The following is a 27,416-nucleotide window of genomic DNA, read 5'->3' as shown; positions in this document are numbered from 1 at the left end:
CCCTGGTTTCAATTTCCAGTACTGCAAAAATAATATTTTTTTTATTTTTTTACTACTTGTGGTTTAAACAAGTAGCCTTCTACCAATAAACTGTGTCCCCCAACCCTTATTGTGATACTGTGGATTGAACGCAGGGGCATGCTAACTTCTAACTGCACCCCTGGCCCTTTTCTTATGTTTTGTTTTGGACAGTGTCTGGTTAGATTGTTGAGAGAGTCTCTCTATATGGTAAGGTTGTCCTTGAGCCTGTGATCATTCTGTCTTGTTCTTCCAAATACTGGGATTAGAGGCATGTCCCAGCATGTGCAGTCCTTTTTATGTTTGAGTCTCACTAAATTACCCAGTCCTTCTTTGAACATACAGTCATCCTGCCTCAATTTCCCAAGTAGCTGAGATTATAGTCATCTACCACTATGTATGACTCAAAAATTTGTGGTTTTATTAACATTTATTCCTCGTCAAATTATTAAGAGGAAAGGAATGGGATTTATTTCAACTAGGTTTCTGTGTGTGTGTGTGTGTGTGTGTGTGTGTGTGTGTGTGTGTGTGTATGTTACTGAGGATGAAACCCAGGGGCCTCCTACCTTTGGGCTACACCTCCAGACCTATTTTATATTTTATTTGGGAACAGTGTTTCACTGAGTTGCTGAGAGCCTCACTAAGTAACTGAGGCTGGCTGAGAACTTGCGATCCTCCTGTCTCAGCCTCCCAAGTGCTGGGATTCCAAGCGTGTGCCTCCACGCCCAGCTAGGTTTCATTATTTAGGAGCATTACTATATAAATTATCAGGTCTCTTTATTTTGACCTTTGGTTTGCTTATTAGCACCTTATCCTGAAAAATGGCCCAGAAAGAAAAAGGAAAATACTTCTTTTTTTAGTCTTGATTGACTGTAAAGAAACAGGGAATAGATTAAAGCAGATTAAAAGCAAATTTTGACACTGTTTTGTAATATTGAGTAATATTTGTATTTTGTATTCTTTCCCTTCCCTGAATTTCTTACAGAGAAAAAAATTTTGATGAATTTTCTAAGCACCTTAAGGGTCTTGTCAATCTCTATAATCTTCCAGGAGACAAGTAAGTATTTTTATTTATCTATTAAATTATTAATTCATTTATTTTCATTTTGTAAAAGTCAGTATAAGCTTATAAGCCATTGGGGTTTAGAAATTTGCTTAGATTCTTGCTATATGTCATTCTTGATTTCTACTCATACTTCTTTTTTTTGGGGGGGTCTGGGGATGGAACCCCAGGGGCATTTGACCTCCGAGCTACACTCCCTGCCCTATTTTTTATTCTTTATTTTGAAACAGGGTCTCACTAAGTAGCTGAGGCTGTCTGCAAACTGTGATGCTTCTGTTTCAGCCTCCCAAATGCTGGGATTACAAGCATACGCCTCCACACCCAGCTTCTACTCATACTTCTGACTCTGTCCTTTTCTTTTCTTTTTGATATGGGATAGAACCTAGTGGAGTTCTATCTTTGAGTCAAACATTCAAACTTTTTTTACTTTTAATTTTTTTTATATACTTGTTTTTTTGGTAATACTGGAGCTTGAACCCAGGGGCATTCTATCACCGAGCTTTACCCCCAGCCGTATACATATATACACATACACATATACACATATACACACATATATATATATATATATAATAATTTATTCTTTATTTTGAAACATAGCCTCACTGAGTTGCAGAGAGCCTAAGTAGCTGAGGCTGTCTGTGAACCGCAATCTTCCTATCTCAGCCTCCCATATGCTGGGATTACAAGCATGCGCCACCACGCCTAGCTTCAACTTTTTGTCTTTTAAAGGTGTTTTATAAGCTGGGTGTGGTGGCGCACGCTTGTAATCTCAGCATTTGGGAGGGTGAGACTCAGCATTCAGGAGGCTGAGACGGGAGGATTGTGGTTCACGGACCACAGCTACTTAGTGAGGCTCTCTGAGACTCAGAGAGACCCTGTTTCAAAATAAAGAATAAAAAATAGGGCTGGAAGTGTAGCTTGGAGGTAGAAAGCCCCTGGGTTCCATCCCCAGTACTGAAAAAAAGATATTGTACAGCTGGGCATGGTAGTAGGTAGTAGGCACCTGTAATATCAGTACTTGGGACTGAGGAGGATCACAGAGTTTTTGTTTGTTTGGGTTTTTTTGGTGGTACAGGGGTTCTTGGAATCCCTTCTACCTCCGGGCTGCATTCCCATGGGCTATACTCCCAGACCTATTTTATACTTTTTTATGTGGAAACAGTCTCTTAAGCCAGCCAGTTTAGTTGTTGACTCTTTGTGCGCCACCATGCCCGGCTTTGTTCTTTATTTTGAAACAGGGTCTCACTAAGTTACAGAAGGCCTCACTAAGTAGCTGAGGCTGTCCCAGCCTCCCAAGTACTGAAATTACAAGCATGCACCACCTCTCCAGGCTTCGAACCTGTGTGATCCTCCTATCGCTGCCTCCCAAGCGCGGGGATTACAAGCGTACGCCACCACGCCTGGCAGAAACAGGGTATCTTAAGCCAGCTGGCTTCGAACCTGTGTGATCCTCCTATCTCCGCCTCTCATGCACAGGGATTACAAGCATGCGACACCACGCCCGGCTAGGATCAGTTTTTGGTGGTACTGGGGTTCCTGGAAGCCCTTCCACCTCTGGGCTACACTCCCAGACCTATTTTTTATATATATATTTTATTTGGAAACAGGGTCTCTTAAGCCAGCGCGGCTGGCTTCGAACCTGCGCGATCCTCTTGTCTCTGCCTCCCAAGCGCAGGGATTACAAGCATGCGCCACCAGGCCCGGCTAGGATCAGTTTTAAAGACTGGCATAAGCAACCATGCCCATCTCATTATTGATTATTTATTTATTTAATTTTTTTGTGCTGATGATTGAACTTCAGGGTGTTCTACCTCTAAGTTATATACCTGAGCCCTTTCTATTTTATTTTTTTAATTTGAAACAGGGTGTGACTAAGTTACTCAGAGTCTTCTTAAGTTACTGAGGCTGTCCTCAAACCTGTGATCCTACTCTCTCAGCCTTTCAAGTACTCGGATTATAGGCTTGCAAAACCACGTCCAAAAGTGCTTCTTTTTGTAAAAAGAATATTTTAGTTTTGGGTATGGTGGTACACATCTATGATCCTAATACTTGGGTGTCTGAAACATAAGTTCTAGGACATCCTTAGCACTTTAGCAAAACTTGTTTCAAAATAAAAAGTAAAAAATGATTGGAAGCCAGGCATGGTGGCACACATTGTAATCCCAGCATTTGGGAGGCTGAGTCAAGAGGATGTGGTTCGTGGACAGCCTCAGCTACTTAGTGAGGCCCTTTCCAATTCAGTGAGACCCTGTTTCAAAATAAAGAATTAAAAAAAATAGGGCTGGGGTGCAGCTTAGAGCTAGAATGCCCCTGGGTTTCATCCCCAGTACTGCAAAAAAAAAAAAAAAGAAAGAAAAAGAAAAGTGATTGGAAGCCGGGCGTGGTGGCACACACTTGTAATCACAGAACATCGCGGTTGGCTACTCAGGAGAGGCCCTCAGCAACTTAGTGAGACCCTGTTTCAAAATAAAGAATAAAAAATAGGGCAGGGGGTGTAGCTCAGAGGTCAAATGCCTCTGGGTTCCATCCCCAGGCCGGCCAAAAAAAAAAAAAAAAAAAAGTGATTGGAGCTGGGCGTGGTGGTGCACACTTGTAATACCAGCAATTGGGAGGCTGAGACAGGAGGATCACAGTTTGCCGCCAGCATTCACTACTTAGTGAGGCCCTTTGCAACCCAGTGAGACCCTGTTTCAAAATAAAGAATAAAAAAATAGGACTGGGGGTGTTGTTCAGAGGTAGAATGCCCCTATGTTCCATCCCCAGTACCCCCCAACAAAGTGAATAGGGTGTAAGATGAGAATTCTCTTGGGTTCATTCCCCCGGAACAAGAAAACAATAACCAAAAATTTTAGTTGTTGACTCTGTGTGCGCCACCATGCCCGGCTTTGTTCTTTGTTTTGAAGCAGGGTCTCACTAAGTTGCAGAAGGCCTCACTAAGTAGCTGAGGGTGTCCCAGCCTCCCGAGTACTGAAATTACAAGCATGCACCACTCTCCTGGCTAGGGTACTTAGGATCAATATCTGTGTGTATGTATCTGTATATTTTTGACGGTTCAACTCATTTTATCTTCATCTACTCTACAGCAAACTGAAGACTAAAATGTACTTGGCTCTCCAGTCTTTAGAACAAGATCTATCTAAAATGGCAATTATGTACTGGTAAGATTGGCTAAAGAATCAATTCTATATGACTCTTGGTTTTTTACCAGGGAATTATTAGACTCCTAATTTATACATCTCTGTTATACATATGTGCACACATATGTATATTATATGTAAATATTGTGCCCTTTTTTGGTACTTGGATTGTACCCAGAGGCATTCTGCCTCTATGGGTTATACTTGTAGACTTTTTCTTTGCCCTTTTTTTGTTTGTTTTTGTTTTTGTGGTACTGAGGATGCAACCCAGGGCATTTTACCTCTAAGATATATCCCCAGCCCTATTTTATTTATTTGGAAATAGTCTGGCTAAGTTACGGAGGGCCTTGCTAAGTTGCTGAGGCTGACCTTGAACCTGTGATCCTCCAGTCTCTGCTTCCTACGTACTGGGATTAGAGGTATGTACTACCAGACCCAGCTTATATCTTTATTGTACATCAGTGTCATCATCTACTTTTTCTTCCCAAATAATGGTTATAGTCCATCTTCTAAGTATCATTACCACTAAATTGTTGTTCATTTTCCATAGGTTTTATCTGAAAACTTGTCAAACTTGGACACCCATATGATGAATAGTAGTCTAGTTCGTTCTCTCTCTCTCTCTCTCTCTCTCTCTCTCTCTCTCTCTCTCTCTCTTTTTTTTTTGTGGTTCTGGGGATGGGCCACACTACCAAACCTATTTTGTATTTTTATTTGGAAACTGGGTCTTACTAAGTAGCCGAAGCTGGCTTTGAACCTGTGCAGTCCTCCTGTCTCAGCCTCCCAAATACTGGGGTTACAAGTGTGGACCACCATGCCCAGCTTAATTTTTATTCACTAAATTACATACTGGTTTGTACTTAAAAATCATCTTTTTTCTTTGAAAGTGAATTATACTTGTCATATACCTCATTTTAGAACAGTCATTAGAATAGTCTATTTTTAAGCCAGGCAAGGTGGCGCATGCTTGTAATCTCCGCGCTTGGGAGGCGGAGACTGGAGGATTGCACAGGTTCAAAGCCAGCCTTGCTGGCTTAAGAGATCCTATTTCCAAATAAAAATATAAAAATAAGTCTGGGAGTGTATCCCAGAGGTAGAAGGGTTTCCAGGAACCCCAATACCACCCAACCCAGAGGAATTCTACATCTGAGTTACACCTCTAGTTCTATTTTATTTGTATTTTTTTGTGTGTGTGTGCTGCTGGAAATTGAAGTCAGAGGCATTCTACCTCTGAGCTATGCCCCTGGCCCTATTTAATTTTTATTTGGAAACAGAGTTTTGTAGGTTGATATGAGCTTCCAACCCGTTATCCTCCTGTCTCATCCTCCCACGTACTGGAATTACAAGCATGCGACATCAGGCTCAGCTAGTTTTTATATTTGAAACACAGTCTCATTAGGTTGATGAGTCTCACAATACTTGCTGAGCCTGTTGTTGAACCTGAGTTCCTCCTGTGTCAGCCTTCCAGGTACTGGGATTGCAAGCATGCTCCATCATGCGTTGCTTAGGATAGTACTGTGAGACTTTTTTTTCCTGTTCTAGGTATGGTACCTAGAGCCTTTTTGTTGTTGTTTTGTGTGGTACTAGGTGTTTAACCCAGGGGCATTCTACCTTTCAGCTATATACCTAGTCATTTTTTTTTTTTTTTAGCTTTTGAAACGTAGTCTTGCTGGGCATGGTGGCGCACGCTTGTAATCCCCGCGCTTGGGAGGCAGAGACAGGAGGATCGCGCAGATTCGAAGCCAGCCATGCGCGCTGGCTTAGGAGACCCTGTTTCCAAATAAAAAATATAAAAAAATAGGTCTGGGAGTGTAGCCCGGAGGTAGAAGGGCTTCCAGGAACCCCAGTACCACCAAAAAAAAAAAAAAAAGAAAAAAAAGAAACCATAGTCTTACTATGTTGCTGAGGCTATCCTCAACTGTGCCATCCTTTTGTCTCAGCTTCCCAAGTACTGGGATTATAGGAGTATGCAACCACTCCTAGCTCTTCCTGTGTTTTATGAGATTTTTTGGGGGGGATAGGGTGAGGAAGAGGCAGTACTGTCTCTATACCAGTGAGCTTTATATCCAGCCATTGTCATTTTTTAATTTTAAGACAAGACTCTGCTATATTGCTGTAATCTCAGTATTGCTGGTTTTGAGTTTATAGTCCGCATATCTCATCTTTCTTTGTAGCTGGAATTATATTCATTTTTTGTGTGTGGTATGGGGATGGAATATAGAGTCATTTTACTATCAAACTATATCCCAGTTCTGCTTTTTTGTTTGTTTGTTTGTTTGTTTGGAAACAGGGTCTTGTTAGGTTAATGAGAGTCTCATTACTGGCTGAGGCTGTACTTGGGAGGCTGAAACGGGAGGATGAAAGTTCGCGGACAGCCTCATCTACTTAGTGAGACTCTCTGCAAGTTAGTGAGACCTTGCTTCAAATTAAAGACTAAAAAATGGGGCTGGGTGTGTAGCCCGGAGGTTGAATGCCCCTGGGTTCCATGTCCAGTACCATAAAAGAAAAAAAAAATTGAACGGAAGGGTTTTTTGTTGTTGTTGTTGTTGTTGTTGTTGTTGTTGTTGTTGTTGTTTGCGGTACTGCGGATGGAACGCAGGGGCATTCAACCTCTGGGCTATACTCCCAGACCTATTTTATATTTTACTTGGAAACAGTTTCACTAAGCTGCTGGCTTCGAACCTGTGCAATCCTTCTGTCTCAGCCTCCCAAGTACTGGGATTATAAGTGTGCGCTCTGACACCCAGCAGTGAACTGAAGGGCATATGCCGCTGGCCTACATCCTGTCCCCATTTACTTACTTACTTACTTACTTACTTACTTACTTACTTACTTACTTATTTGGTGGTACTGGGATTCCTGGAAACCCTTCTACCTCTGGGCTACACTCCCAGACCTTTTTTTTTTTTTTTTTTTTTTTTTTTTTTGCGGGTCTGGGGATGGAACCCAGGGGCATTCGACCTCCGAGGTACACCCTCTGCCCTATTTTTTTATTCTTTATTTTGAAACCGGGTCTCACTGAGTTGCAGAGGGCCTCACTACGTAGCTGAGGCTGTCCGCGAACCGCGATCCTCCGGTCTCAGCCTCCCGAATGCTGGGATTATAAGCGTGCGCCACCAGGCCCGGCTCGCAGACCTATTTTTATATTTTTATTTGGAAACAGGCTCTCTTAAGCCAGTAAAGCTGGCTTGGAACCAGTGTGATCCTCCTGTCTCCGCCTCCCAAGCATGGGGATACTTATTTATTAATTGATTGATTGATTGATTGATTGATGTGTTGCTGGGAATTGAACCCAGTGGGATTATACTTCTGAACTATATCCCAAGCCCTATTTTAATTTGAAATAGGGTCTTGCTAAGTTGGCACAGCTGGCTACAAACCTGCAATTCCTGTCTCAGCTTCCCAAGTACTTGGAATTTTAGGCGTGTGTCACCATCCCCGGCTCTTTCTTTCTTTCTTTCTTTCTTTCTTTCTTTCTTTCTTCCATTTCTTTCTTTCTTTCATTTCTCTCTTTCTTTCTTTATTTATTTTTACCTCCAAGCTACACCCCCGTAGCCTTATTTTTTTATTTTTTATTTTGAAACAGGGTCTGACTTAAGTTGTTCAGGACCTCACTAAATAGCTGAGCCTGGCTGTGAACCTGCAATCCTCCTGTCTCAGCCTCCTAGTACTAGGATTACACTTGTGAGCCACCACATATGGCTCTTTGCACTTGGTATGGTATTAGGGAATAAACCCAGGGGCATTCTATCCTTCAGCTACACCCCAGCCCTTTTTATTTTTTGTTTGGAACAGGGTCTTGCTATATTGCTGAGAGTCTTGCTAAGTCATTGAGGTTGGTCTCAAACCTGCAATCCTCCTATCTTGGCCTCCCAAGCACAGGATTTACAGGTGTGTGCCACTATGCCTGCATTTTACTTTGAAACAGGCTCTGGCTAAGCTGCTAAAGTTCTTGTTAAGTTGCTGAGGCTGGCCTGGATCCTGTGATCTTTCTGTATCAGCCTCCTATGTACTGGGATTACAGATATGAGTAACCTGGCTCATTATACCATTTTTTCCCCCCTTCAACTGGGAATTGAATCCAGAGGCCTTCTACCTCTGAGTTGCATCCCCAGCCCTTTTTATTTTGCTTGTAACAAGGTCATTAGGTTGCTCAGGCTGTCCTCGAATTTGGGATCATCTTCTTTCAGCCTCCCAAGTACTGGGATTACAGGTTTGTGCCACTATGCTTGGCTTCAATATACCTTTTTTTTTTTTTTTTTTGGTCTGGGGATAGAACCCAGGGGCAATCTACCTCCAAGCTACAGCCCCTGCCCTATTTTTTATTCTTATTTTGAAACCAGGTCTCCCTGAATTGCAGAGGGCCTCACTAAGTAGCTGAGGCTGTCCACGAACTGCGATCCTCCGGTCTCAGCCACCCGAATGCTGGGATTACAAGCATGCGCCACCATGCCCGGCTTCAATATACCTTTTTTTTTTTCTTTTTCTATTTTTATTTATTTATTTTTTTGTGTGTGGTGCTGGGGTTCCTGGAAACCCTTCTACCTCCGGGATACACTCCCAAACCTATTTTATATTTTTTTAATTTGGAAACAGGGTCTCTTCAAACCTGTGTGATCCTCCTGTCTCTGCCTCTCAAGTGTGGGGATTACAAGTGTGCGCCACTACTCCCGGCTTCAATATACCACTTTTAAGAACTGATCTCTGTACCACACTGTGCATTAAGACCTTTAGGGCTTAAATAAAATCAAACACAGATAATTTGTTTTGCAGGAAAGCAACTAATGCTGGCCCCTTGGATAAGATTCTTCATGGAAGTGTTGGCTATCTCACTCCAAGGAGCGGGGGTAGGTTGAATATTTAGAAAAGTGTCTAATTTTAGTTTAGGAGTCATTATTTTTCACCTTGGGCTCATATATAGATATAAGCAGCAGAAAATTTCCAATCTTTTCCTTCTTTTCTAATAATGTCTTATGATACCAATACCTGCCTTCCCTACTTCTTTTTTCAGTTGTGTGAAGTAAATTGTCACTCTCAGAATCAAGAATTAATATTTTGATATTTCATAAACTTCTTTGGAACATGACTCTTCATATCTGCCAAACAGGTTTCTTCCTTGCAGGTTTATAGAAATGAGAATGCTTTTTTTAAATTTATAACTTGCCAATAAAGATATACTAATAAGTTTTTTACTTTACGTAGGTCATTTAATGAATATGAAGTACTATGCCTCTCCTTCTGACCTGCTAGATGATAAGACTGCATCTCCTATCATTTTGCATGAGAATAATGGTAAGTCTTTAACTGTAAAGCAACTGAAGGTTTTTTGTTTTGTTTTGTTTTTGTGGGTCTGGGGAGGGAACCCAGGGGCATCGGGCTATACCTCCAGCCCGATATTTTAGTCCTTTTATTGTTTGAAATAGGGTCTCACTGAGTTGTGGAGTGCCTTGCTTAGTAGCTGAGGCTGTCCGCAAACCGTGATTCTCAGTTTCCGCCTCCGCCTCCCAAATGCTGGGATTACAAACACGCGCCACCACACCCAGCCTAATATATTTGTAAACTTTGAGTTCCAATCCTGCCTGTAATTTCTAGTTTGATATGCTTTCATAAAGTTTTTGACTTATTATTATGTACCTGATATAAGACCCATACAAATACCTATCTGTTCAAATGTGCATACACACACACACACACACACACACACACACATACACACACACACACTATTTATACATACACATACATAATGGTTGCTTAGTACGTAAATAAGTAAAATACCAGCCAAGTGTGGTGGTACATGACTGTAATCCCAGTACTTGAGAGGCTGAGACAGGATGATTGAAGGCTTGAGGACAGCCTCAGTAATACAATGAGACTCTGCAACCTAGCATGGCCATGTTTCAAAATAACAAATGAAATAGGGCTGGGTGTAGCTCAGAGGAGAATGATCCATTTTCAATCCCTACTACTACTACTACTACTACTACTACTACTACTACTACTACACACACACACACACACACACACACACACTAAACCTTTAACCTTAATCAGCTTTAATTATAAAAGGTGAAGCATTCAGCTTACTAAAGCACTACAGTAATGCATATTGTTTTCTATTTGACCTTAATTTACTAAAAGATAATGAGAAGCCGGGTGTGGTGACACACGCTTGTAATCCTAGTACTTGGGAGGCTGAGACAGGAGGATTGCAGGTTCACAGCCAGCCTCAGCTACTTAGTGAGGCCTTTGCAACTTAGTGAGACCCTGTTTCAATAAATAAAGAATAAGCCAGGCTTGTTGGTGCACACTTGTAATCCCAGCATTTGGGAGGCTGAGACAGGAAGATTGTAGTTCAAGGACAGCCTCAGCTACTAATTAGTGAGGTTCCTTGTAAGTCACTGAGACCCTGTTTCAAAATGAAGAATAAAAAATAGGGCTGGGGGTGTAGCTCAGAGGTAGAATGCCCCCAGTTTCCATCCCCACTACTGCAAAAAGAAAGAAAGAAAGAAAGAAAGAAAGAAAGAAAGAAAGAAAGAAAGAAAGAAGGAAAGAAAGATAGACAAAAAATAGGGCTGGGGGGTGTAGCTCAGAGGTAGAATGTCCCTGGGTTCAATCCCCATTACCACACACACACAAAAAAAACGATAATGAGAAATGTACTATTATTTCATTTGGTCCCTTGTAAAATTTAAGTCATTGACCTTATTCCATAATTATAATCATATTTAAGCCTGTATGGCATGCACCTGTGATCCCAGTACTTGAGAGGTTGAGACACAAGGATCGCAGGTTTGAGGACAGCCTCAACGAGTAATGAAACAAATCATCAATCTAGCAAGATTGTGTTTCAGAGTAGAAAATAAAGTAGGGCTGGGGTATAGCTTGGAATTGTAATTCCTATGGGCTCAACCCCCATGACCCCCCCCCACACACACCTCATTTAATTGCACTTAGAAATCAGAGAAAATAAGTATTGTTAGTGAGCTCTTCAAAATTTTTTATTGGACTGCATTGTTTCTTACTAGCAGAAAGAAATGATGATTGGCTAGAAAGGTAACTTCTGGCATTTCTAAGCTATGTAGGAAGCAGAGGATCTGGTAAATATGGCATATAAATAATGCAGAAGTTTGAAAGGGGGGTGGGAATGGGGTGGGAATTGAGGAAGAGCTATATTGCCTCTTTCATCTTGTACCCCCTTTAAGATAAATGACAACAATGCACCAATAAAAAAGTGCAGAAGTTATGATTATTATTTTGTGGGGGGGGGTACTGGGGTAGAACCTAAGGGCTTTTCTACTTCTGGCTACACTCCCAGACTTATTTTATACTTTATTTGGAAACAGGGTCTTCCTAAGATGTTGAGAGCCCCACTAAGTAGCTGAGGCTGGCTTCGAACCTATGTGATCCTCCTGTCTCAGCCTCCCAAGCGCTGGGATTACAAGTGTGCACCACCATGCCTAACTCAGAAGTTATTATTTTAATATTATGAACTCCAAAGCCAGACGTGGTGGTGCATACTTATAATCTTAATACTTGGGAAGCTGAGACAGGAGGATTGTGTGGGTTTGAAGCCAACCTCAGCTACTTAGTGAGGCTCTGAACACCTTAATGAGAACCTGTTTCCAAATAAAAATATAAAATAGGTCTGGGAGTATAGCCCAGAGGTAGAAGGACCTTGGGTTCCAACCCTAGTACTGAAAAAAAAAATTATGAACCCCATAATTTGTGTTGTTCTGAAAAATATCCTTTTTTTTCCTATTTCTAGTTCCTCGATCTTTGGGCATGAATGCATCAGTGACAATTGAAGGAACATCTACTATGTACAAACTTCCAATTGCACCATTAATTATGGGGTCACATCCAGTAGACAACAAATGGTAAGTTAAATATAATTTTAGAGGCTGGGTGTAGTGGTGTACTGTAATCCCAGCACTTCGGAAGCTGACACAGGAGGAATTGCACAGGTTCAAAGCCAGCCTCAGCTACTTAGTGAGGCTCTCAGCAACTTAGTGAGACCCTGTTTCCAAATAAAGTATAAAATAGTTCTGGGAGTATAGCCTGGAGGTAGAAAAGCCTTTGGGTTCCATTCCAGGTACCAAAAAAAATTATTATATTTATTATTTATTATATGTAAACATATAATTTCAGAGTAGTAAAGTCTAGTTTTTCAACTGCAATATAGTGTTAAACAAGCATTAAATTTGGCCCTCTTCCTTATTGAATTTCTAAACGTTGGTTTCTTGTTTTGTCTAGTAATTTCTCATTTTTCAGTATATGTTTGAATGTTTCTCTTTTTAGGCCTGCTCATAAAACATTCTCTTCCCTGAATAAATGTTTTTTTTTTTTTTTTTTTTTTGGTGGGGATTGAACGCTGGGTCTTACAAATGCTAATAAGCACATGGCCGACCATGAGTTTTGCCCAGGCCTTTGATTTTTTGTGTGTGTGGTACTGAAGATAGAACCCAGGAGCATTCTACCTCCAAGCTACACCCCCAACCCTATTTTTATTCTGTATTTTGAAACAGGGTCTCACCGAGTTGCAAAGGGCCTAAGTAGCTGAGGCTGTCTGTGAACCTCAGTCCTTCTAGCTCAGCTTCCCAAATGCTGGGATTACAAGCGTGCGCCACCATGCCTGGCTCTTAGATAATGTTTTTGTCAATACTATAGCATTAACAGAATAATACACTTTGGAATTACTATAAAGAAATTCAAAGAGTGAGCTGAGCCCAGTAGCACATACCTGTAATCCCAGTACTTGGAAGGCTGAGATAGGAGGATTGCAAACTTGGCAAGATGCTGTTTCAAAATAAAAAAAGGGTCGGTGTGGTGGCAAACACTTGAAATCCCAGCATTTGGGAGGCTGAAATGGGAGGATCGCAGTTTGCGGACGGCCCCAGCTACTTAGGCCCTCCGCAACTTAGTGAGACCGTGTTTCAAAAAAAGTAAAGAATAAAAAATTGGGTAGGGGGTGTAGCTCAGAGGTAGAATACCCCTGGGTTCCACCCTCAGTACCAAAAAAAATAAAGCAAAATAAAAGGAAGCTGGATATGGTGATGCACGATTTTAATCACAGCATTCAGAAGGCTGAGACTGAAGGATCATGGTTTGCAGACGTCAGCTACCTTAGTGAAATCCTTTGTAACTCAGACCCTGTTTTAAATTAAAGAATAAGCCTGGCGTGGTGGCTCAGCTTGTAAGTCCCGTTTTTGGGAGGCTGAGACAGGAGGATCGCACAGGTTCAAAGCCAGCTTCAGCTACTGAGTGAGGATCTCAGCAACTTAGTGAGATCCTGTTTCCAAATAAAATATAAAATAGTTCTGGGAGTATAGATGGAGGTAGAAAGCCCCTGGGCTCCATTCCTCGTACCACCAAAAAAAGAAAAAGAAAACGAAAATAAAGAATAAAAAATAGGGCTGGGGTTATAACTTGGAGATAGAATGCCCTGGGTTCCATCCTCAGTACTGCAACAAATAAAATAAAATTAAAAAAGGGTTGGAGTGTAGCTCAGTATAGACCACCTGTGAGATTAATACCTAGTATTACCAAAAAAAAAAGACATAAAATCAAAGAGCGAGCTAATGAGATTATGATAGGATATGTAAATATGTGTCTATATGATACATACATGTCTGAGTATAGGTGTTTGGAATTTTCATCTTCATATCAAATCAACCCCCCTCCCCCCCGTTTTTTGAAGGACCCCTTCTTTCTCCTCCATCACCAGTGCCAACAGTGTTGATCTTCCTGCCTGTTTCTTCTTGAAGTTTCCCAAGCCAATCCCAGTATCTAGAACTTTTGTTCAGAAGCTGCAGAACTGCACAGGTGAGTTTTGTACTTTTCCTTAAAGTCATCAGGAACTAATAATACTTGTTATATATGTGAACAAGAGACTTTAAATTCAGAATACCCTAGACTGCTTACAATGTTGTAGGCCTCATAAAAGTACTGATGGACAGAGATATTACAGTGTTTTCTATCTGTAAATGCTTACTTAGTACTCTGTGAATAAAGGGGTGAATGAATGTAAAACATAGGAAGGGATAGTTGAGCGCACCACATTTTGATATTAATGTGATCACTGTATTAATCCTGTCTTCCCAGGAATTCCATTGTTTGAAACTCAGCCCACTTATGTACCTCTCTATGAACTGATCACTCAATTTGAACTGTCAAAGGATCCTGACCCCTTACCATTGAATCACAACATGCGATTTTATGCTGTAAGTAAGGCCTTATCTAGTTAGACTATTTTAAGTTATGTTTGGATGCAAGATAGTATTATTGAGGTCTGATACTTTGTTTACTGCTTGATCATGACCTATTTACTCAGTGAGGAAAGAAATTACAGAGATCTCATCCGGGTATGGTGGCGTTACACTTGTAATCCCAGTACTTGGGAGGCCGAGATAAGAGGTCCCAATTTTGCAGCCAACCTTAGCAAATTAGTGAGGCCCTCTGCAGCTTAGTGAGACCCTGTTTCCAAAATAAAGAATTAAAAAAAAGGCTGGAGATGCAGCTTGGAGATAGAGTGCCCCTGGGTTCAATCCCCAGTATCACAGAAAACCAACCAACTAACAAACAAACAAAAAATGGTTGAGGTAATAACTTGGAAGTAGAGTGCCACTGGTTTCAATCTTCAGTACCACCAAAAAGAAAAGAATAAGAAACAGCATTTCGCTAAATTGCTGAGTCTGGCCTTGAATCTGTGATCTCTCTGTCTCATCCTTTCACATATTAGGATTACAGGCATGTTGGACTTGAATTAATTTGAATATCTGATTATAGTCTAGACTAACATAGTTTTCAAATTTTGGTAGCATTATATTTGCATATGATGTTTTATTTAAATTTTATTAAGAAGATTTTGAGCTGAGTACAATGGCACATACTTGTAATCCCAGCTACTTGGGAGGCTTTGACAGGAGGATCACAAGTTTGAGGGCAGCCCAGGCAATTTATCAAGACACTGTTCAAAATAATTTTTTTTTCTCTGTGTGTGGTACTTGGGGTTCAATTCACAGGCATTTTACTTCCGAGTTACAACCACAGCCCTATTTTATTTTTTTAATTTGAAACAGGCTTTTTAAGTTGCTGAGGATCACACACTACATTGATGAGGCAGGCCTTGAACCTCAGATCCTCCTGTTTTAGCATCCTCAATACTGGGATTATAACATTGCACCACCACACCAAGGTAAATTTTATTTTTGAAAAAAGGGCTTGGTCGGGCGTGGTGAGCACACTTGTAATCCCACCATTCAAGAGGCTGAGACAAGCTGAGACTGGTCATGGTTCCCTGAGAGCCTCAGCTACTTAATGTGGTCCTATGCAACTCACTGAGACCCTGTTTCAAAAAATAAAGGATTAGCTGGGCATGGTAGTGCACGCTTGTAATCCCAGCCTATGGGAGACACAGGAGGTCACACAGGTTCAAAGCCAGCCTCAACTAATTAGTGAGGTTCTCAGCAACTTAGTGAGACCCTGTTTCCAAATAAAGTATAAAATAGGTATGGGAGTATATCCCGGAGGTAGAAAAGCTCCTGGGTTCCATCCCAGTACCAAAAAAAAAAAAAAAAAAAAAAAAAAACAAGATAAAAAATAAAGGATTAAGCTTGGCGTGGTGGTGCACAGGATTATAATTCCAGCATTTGAGAGGCTGAGACCAGAAGATTTGGGTTCTTGGACAGCTCAGCCACTTAGTGAGGCCCTTTGCAACTAAGTGAGACCCTGTTTCAAAATAAAGAATAAAAAAAAAAATAGAGCAGGGGGTGTAGCTTGGAGGTCAAATGCCCCTGGGTTCCATCCCCAGACCTGCAAAAATAAATAAATAAATAAATAAATAAATAAATACGTAAAAAATAGGGATGGAGGTGTGGCTCAGAGGTACAAAACCCCTGAGTTCCATTTCTAGTACTGCAATAAATAAATAAATAAATAAATATTAAAAAATGGTTTGGGAGCCTGGTGTGGTGGATTACGTTTGTAATCCCAGTACTTGGGAGGCTGAGACAAGAGGATCACAGGTTCCTGGGCAGCTTCAGCTACTTAGTGAGGCACTCCATAATTTAGTGAGAACCTGTTTCAAATAAAGAATAAAAACTGGGCGTGGTGGTGCACGTTTGTAATCCCAGTATTCGGGAGGCTGAGACCAGAGGATTGCGGTTCTTGGACAGGCTCAACTACTTAATGAGGTCCTTTGCAACTCAGTGAGACCCTGTTTCAAAATAAAGAATATAAAATAGGGCCAGGCCAGGCATGGTGGCGCATGCTTGTAATCCCCGTGCTTGGGAGGCTGAGACAGGAGGATCTCACAGGTTCGAAGCCAGCCTCAGCTACTTAGTGAGGCTCTCAGCAACTTGGTGAGACCCTATTTCCAAAAAAATAGAAAATAGGTCTGGGAGTATAGCCCGGAGGTAGAAAGCCTCTGGGTTCCACCCCAGTACCACCAAAAAAAAAGGGGGGGGGGTTGGGCATGGTGCACACACTTGTAATCCCAACATTCAGGAGGCAGAGATTGGAGGATCCTAGTTCACAGACAGCTACTTAGCGAGGGCCTTCACAACTCAATGAGACCCTGTTTCAAAAAATAAAAAGAATTGTCTGGGTGTGGTGGCGCACACTTGTAACCCCAGCATTTGGGAGGCTGAAACTGGAGGATCACGGTTCGCAGGCAGAGTCATTTACTTAGGCCCTTTGCAACTCAGATCCTGTTTCAAAATAAAAGGGCTGGTGATGTCACTTGGAGGTAGAATGCCCCTGGGTTCCATCCCCAGTATTGCAAAAAATAATAATAATAAATTAAAAAAATATAAAAAGAATAAAATAATAGGACCAGGGTGTAGCTTGGAGGTAGAATGTCCCTGGGTTTCAACCCCAGTACTGCCATAAAAAAGGGGAGGGCTTGGGGTGTAGCTGAGTGTTAGACTGCTCGCCCAGCATGTGTGATGCCCTAAATTCAATCCCTGGTACTACATAAAACAGATGAGGGCCTGGCTTTAGTGGCTAATACGTGCCTCGAACCTGTAATCCTGTTTCAGCCTCCCAAGTACTAGGAATACATGCATGCGCTATCATGCCAGGCTTCACTGTACTTTTTTGAGGACCAGGCTTTTATTCAGGATAGTTGGAGTAGCGTGGGTCAGTAAATAACATTCATTTTCTTGTTCTTTTTGCTCAGGCTCTTCCAGGTCAGCAGCATTGCTATTTCCTCAACAAGGATGCTCCTCTTCCAGATGGCCGAAGTCTACAAGGAACACTTGTTAGTAAAATCACCTTTCAGCACCCTGGCCGAGTTCCTCTTATCCTCAATATGATCAGACACCAAGTGGCCTATAACACCCTAATTGGAAGCTGTGTCAAAAGAACTATTTTGAAAGAAGGTATTTCCATTCTTTTTGATAAATTTACTGAAAGATGGGAACTACTGCAGTAGTTCTTTAATTTAGTGGCCCATCAAAACACCCCTGTGGAGCTCTTTTTAAACTACAGATGATTGGTTTATACAGAAGTGAATTAGAACTAGATGAACTGAATTAGAACCTTAGTGGGAATAGTTGGGAGTCTAGTTTAATTGCCACAAATGATTTTGATCCAACCAGTCTTCCAGCTGTCATTTGGAAACCAGTTTAATAGGTTTAAATATTTTTCTGAATATAATGTTTTGTTTTTGTGGGGGGAGGTACCAGGAATTGAACCCAAGGCTATTTTACCTCTGAGATATACCCCAAACCCTGTTTTATTTTTAATCTGATTAGTTGCCAAGGGCCTCACTAAGTAGCTGAGGCTGGCTGTGAACCTGTGATCCTCCTGTCTCAGCCTCTGAAGTACTGGGATTATAAGCATGTACCACCATGCCTGGCTCAGTAATTGGGTATTTTAAGACCTATTCTTTGCATCAGCTATCTTGATTTAGTGAGAAATGATATGTGTGTGTATATGTGTGTGTGTGAGAGAGAGAACTGAAGGTTCAGCTGAGAGGTGTTCTACTTCTGTGAGAGCTATACCCCACCCCTGTTTTTATTTTTTATTTTTTAATTTATATTTTGGTCCTGGGAATGGAACTCAGGGGCATTCTACCTCCAAGCTACATGCCCAGCCCTATTTTTATTCTTTTTTTTTTCTTTTGCGGGTCTGGGAATGGAACCCTGGGGCATTTGACCTCCAAACTATACCCCCTGCCCTGGTTTTTATTCTTTCATTTGAAACATGGTTTCACTAAGTTGCAGAGGGCTTCACTAAGTAGCTGAGGATGTCCGCAAACCACAATCCTCTGGTCTCAGTCTCCGGAGTGCTAGGATTACAAGCGTGCGGCATCACACCAGGCTTATTTTTTTATTTTGAAATAGGATCTCACTAAGTTGCTGAGGCTGGGGTACAGGTGTGTCACCATATACTCAGCTGAGAGATTTTTTTTTTGTTATTTAAATTATAGGTTGTTTGGAAAGCACTTCATGCTCTAGTCCTTCGTATATTTTTTTGTCCCTATTGTTTGGAGATCTTAATTATACGGGTTAAAGGGGTAAGATCTGTGCCCTATCCCCTCCCCCCCACCAGGATTCTGGGAGGCTGATGGTTTTTTTTGTTTGTTTGTTGTTGTTGTTGTTTTTTTTTTTTTTTTTTTTTTTTTTTGGTGGTACTGGGGTTCCTGGAAGCCCTTCTACCTCCGGGCTACACTCCCAGACCTACTTTTACATTTTTGTTTGGAAACAGGGTCTCCTAAGCCAGCGCACGCGGCTGGCTTCGAACCTGCGCGATCCTCCTGTCTCTGCCTCCCAAGCGCAGGGATTACAAGCGTGCGCCACCACGCCCGGCAAGGCTGATGTTTTTCAAACACAGTATTAGAAGTGTGTGTGTGTGTGTGTGTGTGTGTGTGTGTGTGTGTGTGTGTGTGTGTTACTGGGGATTGAATCCATAGTCATTCTACCTCTGAGATATGCCCCAAGGCCCCCTTTTTTATTTTTTATTTTGAAACAGGGTCTCACTAAGTTGCAGAGGTTGATCATGAACCTGCAATCCTGTTTCAACCTCCCAAATATTGGGATTACAGGCGTATATCATCAAGCCCAGTTGTTTTGTTTCTTTGGTGCTGGGGATGGAAGCCAGGGACGTTCTACTTGTGAGCTGCACTCCCAGCCCTATTTTATTTTATTATTTGTTTGTTTGTTTGTTTGTTTGTTTATTTATTGTTTTTGCTGGTCTGAGTATGGAACCCAGGAACATTTGACCTCAGAGCTACATCCCCTGCCCTATTTTTTATTCTTTTTCTTTTTTTTTTTTTTTTTTTTTTCTTTTGGTGGTTCTGGGGTTCCTGGAAGCCCTTCTACCTCTGGGGTACACTCCCAGACCTATTTTATACATTTTTTTTATTTGGAAACAGGGTCTCTTAAGCTGGCGCGACTGGCTTCGAACCTGAACTATCCCCTTCCCAAGCGTGGGGATTACAAGCGTGCGCCACCACGCCCGGCCTCACTAAGTAGCTGAGGTTGTCCGAGAACCGCAAACTTCTATTCTCAGCCTCCCGAATGCTGGGATTACAAGCGTGCGCTACCACACCCAAATTTTTGTTTATTTTTTATTCAGAAATAGGGTCTTGGTAAATGGCTGAGAGCATTGCTAACTTGCTGAGGCTAACTTTGAACCTATGATTCTACTGTCTCAGGTACTGGGATTACAGAAATGTACTGTGTCCATCTTCACAGTTTGTTACCTTATTCATAAAGAATTTTAGTAAAAGCTGTGTATCAATGCACATATTGGCAAAAAGAAATAGGGAAGATATCAGGAGATATCTTTCATGGGGATTACAATTGCTTTAAAAATGAGGTTTTCAACATTTGGAATAATGACAGATCGTTTTGTGATTTTGAAAGTTTGAATCCTAGGAAGATTCTCCAGTAGCTTCAGGGTACCTAAAAATGAATTTTCATTGGGTAGTAATGGAGCTAGCTCCAGAGTTAGATGATTTTTTCCCCCAAGAAAGTATGTGATCTTTGTGTCTGTGTTACCAGAATGTTTGGTTTAGAACTAGGGTTGAGCTGGGTGTGGTGGTGTACGCATGTAATCACAGTATTTGGGAGGCTGAGACAGGATTGTAGACCGCCTCAGCTACTTAGTGAGGCCCTCTGCAACCTAGTGAGACCTTGTTTCAAAATAAAGAATTAGCCGAGTGTGGTGGCGCACACTTGAAATCCCAGCATTTGGGAAGCTTGAGACAGGAAGATCACAGTTCACGGACAGCTTTAGCTACTACCTAGTGAGGCCCTTTGCAACTCAGTGAGACCCTGTTTCAAAATAAAGAATTAAAAAAATAGGGCTGGTGGTATAGCTTGGAGGTAGAATGCCTCTGGGGTTCCGTCCCTAGTACCACAAAATAAATAAATTAGAGCTTGGAGGTAGAATGTTCCTTGGGTTCCATCCCCAGTACTAAAAAAAGAAGAACGACTGTTGACTGTTGGAGATGTAGCTCCATGATAGATCACTTGCCTAGCATGTGTGAAGCCCTGGGTTTAATCCCTAGTACTACAGGAAAACAAAGTAGAGAGAGAGACCCCAGACCTATGATGGTAGATATCTTATGTGTTTGGCATAAATCTATAATTTTAGGTTGCAGTCTCTATAGCTCTGCTTACCAAACACTGGGCTACACAGACAATTGCTTTATAAATACCAGCAGAAAGCAGGGTTTTAGGACTGACTCTCGATTTCTGCTTATAAAAAAGAAAAATTTTTGTCCATATTTTCAGAATTTACTTTCAAGGCAGTGTGTTTATTTTTGCTATGGTTTAAAAAATATTTTAGTATCAATTATCTTCATCTTGAAATTTGAAAGTTTATCTGGGTGTGGTAGCATACACTTGAAATGTCAGTACTTGGAAGGCTGAGACAGAGGATTGCAGGTTCAAATCCAGCCTCAGCAACTTAGCAAAGCTCTCAGCAACCTAGTGAGACTGTTCTCAAATAAGTAAAATTGGGCAGGGGTTGTAAGAGGAATTTTTTTTTTTTTTTTTTTTTTTTTTTGGTGGTGGTACTGGGGGTGGAACCCAGAAGCTTTCTACCTCCGGGCTATACTCCCAGCCCTATTTTATATTTTATTTGGAAACAGGGTCTCACTAAGTTGCCGAGAGCCTCACTAAGTAGCTGAGGTTGGCTTCGAACCTGTGCAATCCTCCTGTCTCAGCCTCCCAAGTGCAGGGATTACAAGCGTGCGCCACCACGCCCGGCATAAGAGGAAAATTTATAACTTCAGTTACTTTTTTTGTTTTGGACAACTTTACAATTTGTTGGAATCTTAGGCCTTTTGTCAAATTTGGTTAAAGTAGGTTTCTTATGTGGAAAAAAAAGTGTAGAATTAGTTTCCAAAAAGGGGGAAAATTTTTCACTCTGTATATTAAACAATTTTTTTTTTCTTAAATTTCATTGTCTTATGAACTTTATTTTGCCTTTTAGATTCTCCTGGGCTCCTCCAGTTTGAAGTGTGTCCCCTCTCAGAGTCCCGTTTCAGTGTATCTTTTCAGCACCCTGTGAATGACTCATTGGTGTGTGGTGAGTATGGATAGCTAACATCTCTCTTGGGGTAGCAGTTTGGTCCCTGTATCATTTTTGGAGGGTCAGGTACTAAATCTGTCACAAATATCTCCTATATATTTTGTCTTTCAGTGGTAATGGATGTTCAGGATTCTACACATGTGAGCTGTAAACTCTACAAGGGACTGTCAGATGCACTCATCTGCACAGATGACTTCATTGCCAAAGTTGTTCAAAGGTAGCACTGGCCCTTTTCCATCTGAGTCTCCCCATTAGAAGTATGTTTTTGGTTTTGGTTTTTGGTGTGTGTGTGTGTGTGTGTGGTATTGGAACCCAGAGGCTTTCTATCCCCAGGCCACATTCCCAGACCTATTTTTTCTTTTTTTTCTTTTTTTTTTGGTGGTATTGGGGTTCCTGGAAGCCCTTCTACCTCCGGGCTACACTTCCAGACCTATTTTTACATTTTTATTTGGAAACAGGGTCTCCTAAGCCAGCACGCGCAGCTGGCTTCGAACCTGCGCGATCCTCCTGTCTCTGCCTCCCAAGTGCAGGGATTACAAGCGTGGGCCACCACACCTGGCGCAGACCTATTTTTTCATATTTTATTTGGAAACAGTGTCTCACTAAATTGCTGAGAGCCTGAGAGCTTCACTAAGTAGGTGAAGCTGGCTTCAAACCTGCACGATACTCCTCTCTCAACCTCCCAAGTGCTGGGATTACAAGTGTGATTACACGCTTGGCTAGAAGTATGTTGTTTTTTAGTATTAGATTGTATTGAAAATAAAGGAGAAAATAATGTTTTTATTCCTTTAAATTCACTCTCTGAGCTTTGTTTTTTAAAAATTTAATATCATTATGAAAGTAATAGGAAATAAGTTAGATAACTTTAATCCTTGCATTAGGGAACTTTAAGGTAGGAAAAAGCTAAAATAAGGTGAAACAAATTTTTTTTTTTACCTATCTTCTTTTGATACTTTTTGAACACATATACCATGTTAAATGGCAGTGTATATGGAACTATTTAAACCAACCAGCTTTCTAGAAACATTAGTTTGAATTTTTCAGATAGTTTTCTCTTTTTTTTTTTTTTTTTTTTTTTTTGCGGGTCTGGGGATGGAACCCCAGAGGCATTAGACCTCCAAGCTACACCTCCTGTCCAATTTTTTATTCTTTATTTTGAAACAGGGTCTCACTGAGTTGCGGAGGGCCTCACTAAGTAGCTGAGACTGTCCGCGAACCGCAATCCTCCACTCTCAGCCTCCCAAATGCTGGGATTACAAGCGTGCACCACCACGCCCGGCTACTCAGATAGTTTTCGTAAAGCAGGGACTAGCACCACATTTTTATTTATTTGTTTTTTTGGTGGTACTGGGGGTGGAACCCAGAGGCTTTCTACCTCCGGGCTATACTCCCAGACCTTTTTTTTTTTTATATATTTTATTTGGAAACAGGGTCTCACTAAGTTGCTGAAAGCCTCACTAAGTAGCTGAGGCTGGCTTCGAACCCGTGCGATCCTCCTGTCTCAGCTTCCCAAGCGTGGGGATTACAAGCGTGCGCCACCACGCCCAACTAGCACCACATTTTTAAAATTATTTTTTTGGAACTCTGTTCATTTTATATGTTTATGGAAGCTTTGAAGCTAAAATGGCATTGTAATTGGGTAGAAAACCTAGGACTTACAAAGCCAAAAATAATCTGGCTCAAGAAGAAAAAGTTTGCTGACAAGTTCTAAGCACAATGTCTTCTTTCCTTTGAAACTCTCACCAAGTTCATGAGAGACTCACTCCTTGCTGAGGCTGTCCTCAAACCTGCAGTCCTCCTGTCTCAGCTTCCCAGGTACTGGGATTACAAGTGTGCACTATCACATCTGACTTTACCAGTTTTCTTTGAGTTCAACATGAAATCCAGTCATTTGGACTCTTGTTTGTGATTTGATTTTTGTGTTTTTATAATAGGTTAACAATTGCCTACAAAGTCAGATTCTCTTTGGAATGAATATTTAGCATTTAATAGAAACTCTTGCCTTCTGGATTACTTGTTTTACCTGAAAACTGCTTAGTGGAAACTTGTGGTGGCTTACTTAAATCTTAGGTAAAACTAGAGCTTGTTTTCCCAAATAAAAAAATTGGTTTCGTTCAGTAGTTAGCGCATTGTTAACTTTGTTTTTCCATCTTATCTTACAGATGTATGTCCATCCCTGTGACGATGAGGGCTATTCGGAGGAAGGCTGAAACCATTCAGGCTGATACCCCAGCACTGTCCCTCATTGCAGAGACAGTTGAAGACATGGTGAAAAAGAACCTGCCCCCGGCTAGCAGCCCAGGGTATGGCATGACCACAGGCAACAACCCAATGAGTGGTACCACTACACCAACCAACACCTTTCCGGGGGGTCCCATTACCACCTTGTTTAATATGAGCATGAGCATCAAAGATCGGCATGAGTCGGTGGGCCATGGGGAGGACTTCAGCAAGGTGTCTCAGAACCCAATTCTTACCAGTTTGTTGCAAATCACAGGGAACGGGGGGTCTACCATTGGCTCGAGTCCGACCCCTCCTCATCACACGCCGCCACCTGTCTCTTCGATGGCCGGCAACACCAAGAACCACCCGATGCTCATGAACCTTCTTAAAGATAATCCTGCCCAGGATTTCTCAACCCTTTATGGAAGCAGCCCTTTAGAAAGGCAGAACTCCTCTTCAGGCTCACCCCGGATGGAAATGTGCTCAGGGAGCAACAAGACCAAGAAAAAGAAATCATCAAGATTACCACCGGATAAACCCAAGCACCAGACTGAAGATGACTTTCAGAGGGAACTATTTTCAATGGATGTTGACTCACAGAACCCTATCTTTGATGTCAACATGACAGCTGACACACTGGATACGCCACATATCACTCCAGCTCCAAGCCAGTGTAGCACTCCCCCAACAACTTACCCACAACCAGTACCTCATCCCCAACCCAGTATTCAAAGGATGGTCCGACTATCCAGTTCAGACAGCATTGGCCCAGATGTAACTGATATCCTTTCAGACATTGCAGAAGAAGCTGCTAAGCTTCCCAGCACTAGTGATGATTGCCCACCCATTGGCACCCCTGTTCGAGATTCTTCAAGTTCTGGGCATTCTCAGAGTGCCCTCTTTGACTCTGATGTATTTCAAACAAATAATAACGAAAATCCATATACTGATCCAGCTGATCTTATTGCAGATGCTGCTGGAAGCCCCAGTAGTGACTCTCCTACCAATCATTTTTTCCCTGATGGAGTAGATTTCAATCCTGATTTATTAAACAGCCAGAGCCAAAGTGGTTTTGGAGAAGAATATTTTGATGAAAGCAGCCAAAGTGGGGATAATGATGATTTTAAAGGATTTACATCTCAAGCACTGAATACTTTGGGAGTGCCAATGCTTGCAGGTGATAATGGTGAGACAAAATTTAAAGGCAATAGCCAAGCTGACACAGTTGATTTCAGTATTATATCAGTAGCTGGTAAGGCTTTGGGTCCTGCAGATCTTATGGAGCATCACAGTGGCAGTCAGAGTCCTTTATTGACTACTGGGGACTTAGGGAAAGAAAAGACTCAAAAGAGGGCAAAGGAAGGGAATGGTACTAGTAATAGTAATCTGTCAGGCCCAGGATTAGACAGCAAACCAGGGAAGCGCAGTCGTACCCCTTCCAATGATGGGAAAAGCAAAGATAAGCCTCCAAAGCGGAAGAAAGCAGACACTGAGGGAAAGTCTCCATCTCACAGTTCTTCTAATCGACCTTTCACCCCACCTACCAGTACAGGTGGGTCCAAATCTCCAGGCAGTTCAGGAAGATCTCAGACTCCTCCAGGTGTTGCCACACCACCCATTCCCAAAATCACTATTCAAATTCCTAAGGGAACAGTGATGGTGGGCAAGCCCTCTCACAGTCAGTATACCAGCAGTGGTTCTGTGTCTTCCTCAGGCAGCAAAAGCCACCATAGCCATTCTTCTTCCTCTTCTTCCTCATCTTCTGCTTCCACTTCAGGCAAGATGAAAAGCAGTAAATCAGAAGGCTCATCAAGTTCCAAGTTAAGTAGCAGTATGTATTCTAGCCAAGGGTCTTCTGGATCTAGTCAGTCCAAAAATTCATCCCAGTCGGGGGGGAAGCCAGGTTCCTCACCCATTACTAAGCATGGACTGAGCAGTGGCTCTAGCAGTACCAAGATGAAACCTCAAGGCAAGCCATCATCACTCATGAATCCTTCTTTAAGTAAACCAAACATATCCCCTTCTCATTCAAGGCCTCCTGGAGGCTCTGATAAGCTTGCTTCTCCAATGAAGCCTGTTCCTGGGACTCCTCCATCCTCTAAAGCTAAGTCCCCTATCAGTTCAGGTTCTGGTGGTTCTCATATGTCTGGAACTAGTTCAAGCTCTGGCATGAAGTCTTCTTCAGGGTTAGGATCCTCAGGCTCACTGTCCCAGAAAACTCCCCCATCATCTAATTCTTGTACAGCATCTTCCTCATTTTCCTCAAGTGGTTCTTCCATGTCATCCTCTCAGAACCAGCATGGGAGTTCCAAAGGGAAGTCTCCCAGCAGAAATAAGAAGCCGTCCTTGACAGCTGTCATAGATAAACTGAAGCATGGGGTTGTCACCAGTGGTCCTGGGGGTGAAGATCCAATGGATGGCCAGATGGGAGTAAGCACAAATTCTAGTCATCCCATGTCCTCCAAACATAATATGTCAGGAGGAGAGTTCCAGGGAAAGCGTGAGAAAAGTGATAAAGACAAATCAAAGGTTTCCACCTCTGGGGGCTCAGTGGATTCTTCTAAGAAGACCTCAGAGTCAAAAAATGTGGGGAGCACAGGTGTGGCAAAGATTATCATCAGCAAGCATGATGGAGGCTCCCCTAGCATTAAAGCCAAAGTGACTTTGCAGAAACCTGGGGAAAGTAGTGGAGAAAGCCTCAGGCCACAGATGGCCTCTTCCAAAAACTATGGCTCTCCGCTGATCAGTGGTTCCACTCCAAAGCATGAACGTGGCTCTCCCAGCCATAGTAAGTCACCAGCTTATACCCCCCAGAATCTGGACAGTGAAAGTGAGTCAGGCTCCTCCATAGCAGAGAAATCTTATCAAAACAGTCCTAGCTCAGATGATGGCATCCGACCACTTCCAGAATACAGCACAGAGAAGCATAAGAAGCACAAAAAGGAAAAGAAAAAAGTAAAAGACAAAGACCGTGATAAAGACCGAGACAAGAAAAAATCTCATAGCATGAAGCCAGAGAGCTGGTCTAAATCACCCATCTCTTCAGACCAGTCCCTGTCTTTGACAAGTAACACAATCTTATCTACAGATAGACCTTCAAGGCTTAGCCCTGACTTTATGATTGGGGAGGAAGATGATGATCTAATGGATGTGGCTTTGATTGGCAATTAGGAACCTTACTTTCTAAACAGACATAGCCAGGGAAGAAACCAATAAGTTTATATGTAAACCAACACAAGGGGTGAGTCAGACAGGTCTGATTTGTCTTTAAGAATCCTAAAAGGCATGGCTTTAATAATAAGCTGGGTGAATTTTAAAAAAGTATATTCAGACCCTACTAATAGACCACAGGGTTTGATTCTGGTTACCAAGAATTCCTTATTCTTTTGCTAGAAAGAAAATGTTCAAAATACTTGCTTAAGAAA

The 27,416-nt window shown here is 41.8% G+C and overlaps 1 protein-coding gene across 2 annotated transcripts in view; it reads left to right on the top strand.

The window, feature by feature from the left end:
* The window catches only part of MED1 (mediator complex subunit 1), a gene marked incomplete at both ends in the record, with an annotated part of 48,646 nt that extends 21,484 nt beyond the window's left edge, over window positions 1-27,162 (top strand). The window contains 12 exons of one of the 2 annotated variants that reach the window (XM_080713725.1): window positions 1,004-1,075; window positions 4,168-4,242; window positions 8,995-9,068; window positions 9,424-9,513; window positions 11,990-12,101; window positions 13,922-14,046; window positions 14,326-14,444; window positions 17,402-17,603; window positions 21,670-21,765; window positions 21,880-21,985; window positions 23,931-24,071; window positions 24,266-24,380. In XM_080713725.1, coding sequence (XP_080569851.1) covers window positions 1,004-1,075; window positions 4,168-4,242; window positions 8,995-9,068; window positions 9,424-9,513; window positions 11,990-12,101; window positions 13,922-14,046; window positions 14,326-14,444; window positions 17,402-17,603; window positions 21,670-21,765; window positions 21,880-21,985; window positions 23,931-24,071; window positions 24,266-24,380 — 1,327 coding nt within the window. Of the gene's footprint in view, window positions 1-1,003; window positions 1,076-4,167; window positions 4,243-8,994; window positions 9,069-9,423; window positions 9,514-11,989; window positions 12,102-13,921; window positions 14,047-14,325; window positions 14,445-17,401; window positions 17,604-21,669; window positions 21,766-21,879; window positions 21,986-23,930 lie in introns of both variants that reach the window. The other variant, XM_080713724.1, reaches the window with a different exon arrangement.
* Between the last annotated feature and the right edge of the window lie 254 nt (window positions 27,163-27,416).

This window comes from Muscardinus avellanarius (assembly GCF_963383645.1).
Source record: "Muscardinus avellanarius genome assembly, chromosome: 16".
Classification (NCBI taxonomy): domain Eukaryota; kingdom Metazoa; phylum Chordata; class Mammalia; order Rodentia; family Gliridae; genus Muscardinus; species Muscardinus avellanarius.
The sequence above is the reverse complement of the archived record's forward strand: the minus strand, read 5'-3'. Positions and strand labels throughout refer to the sequence as shown.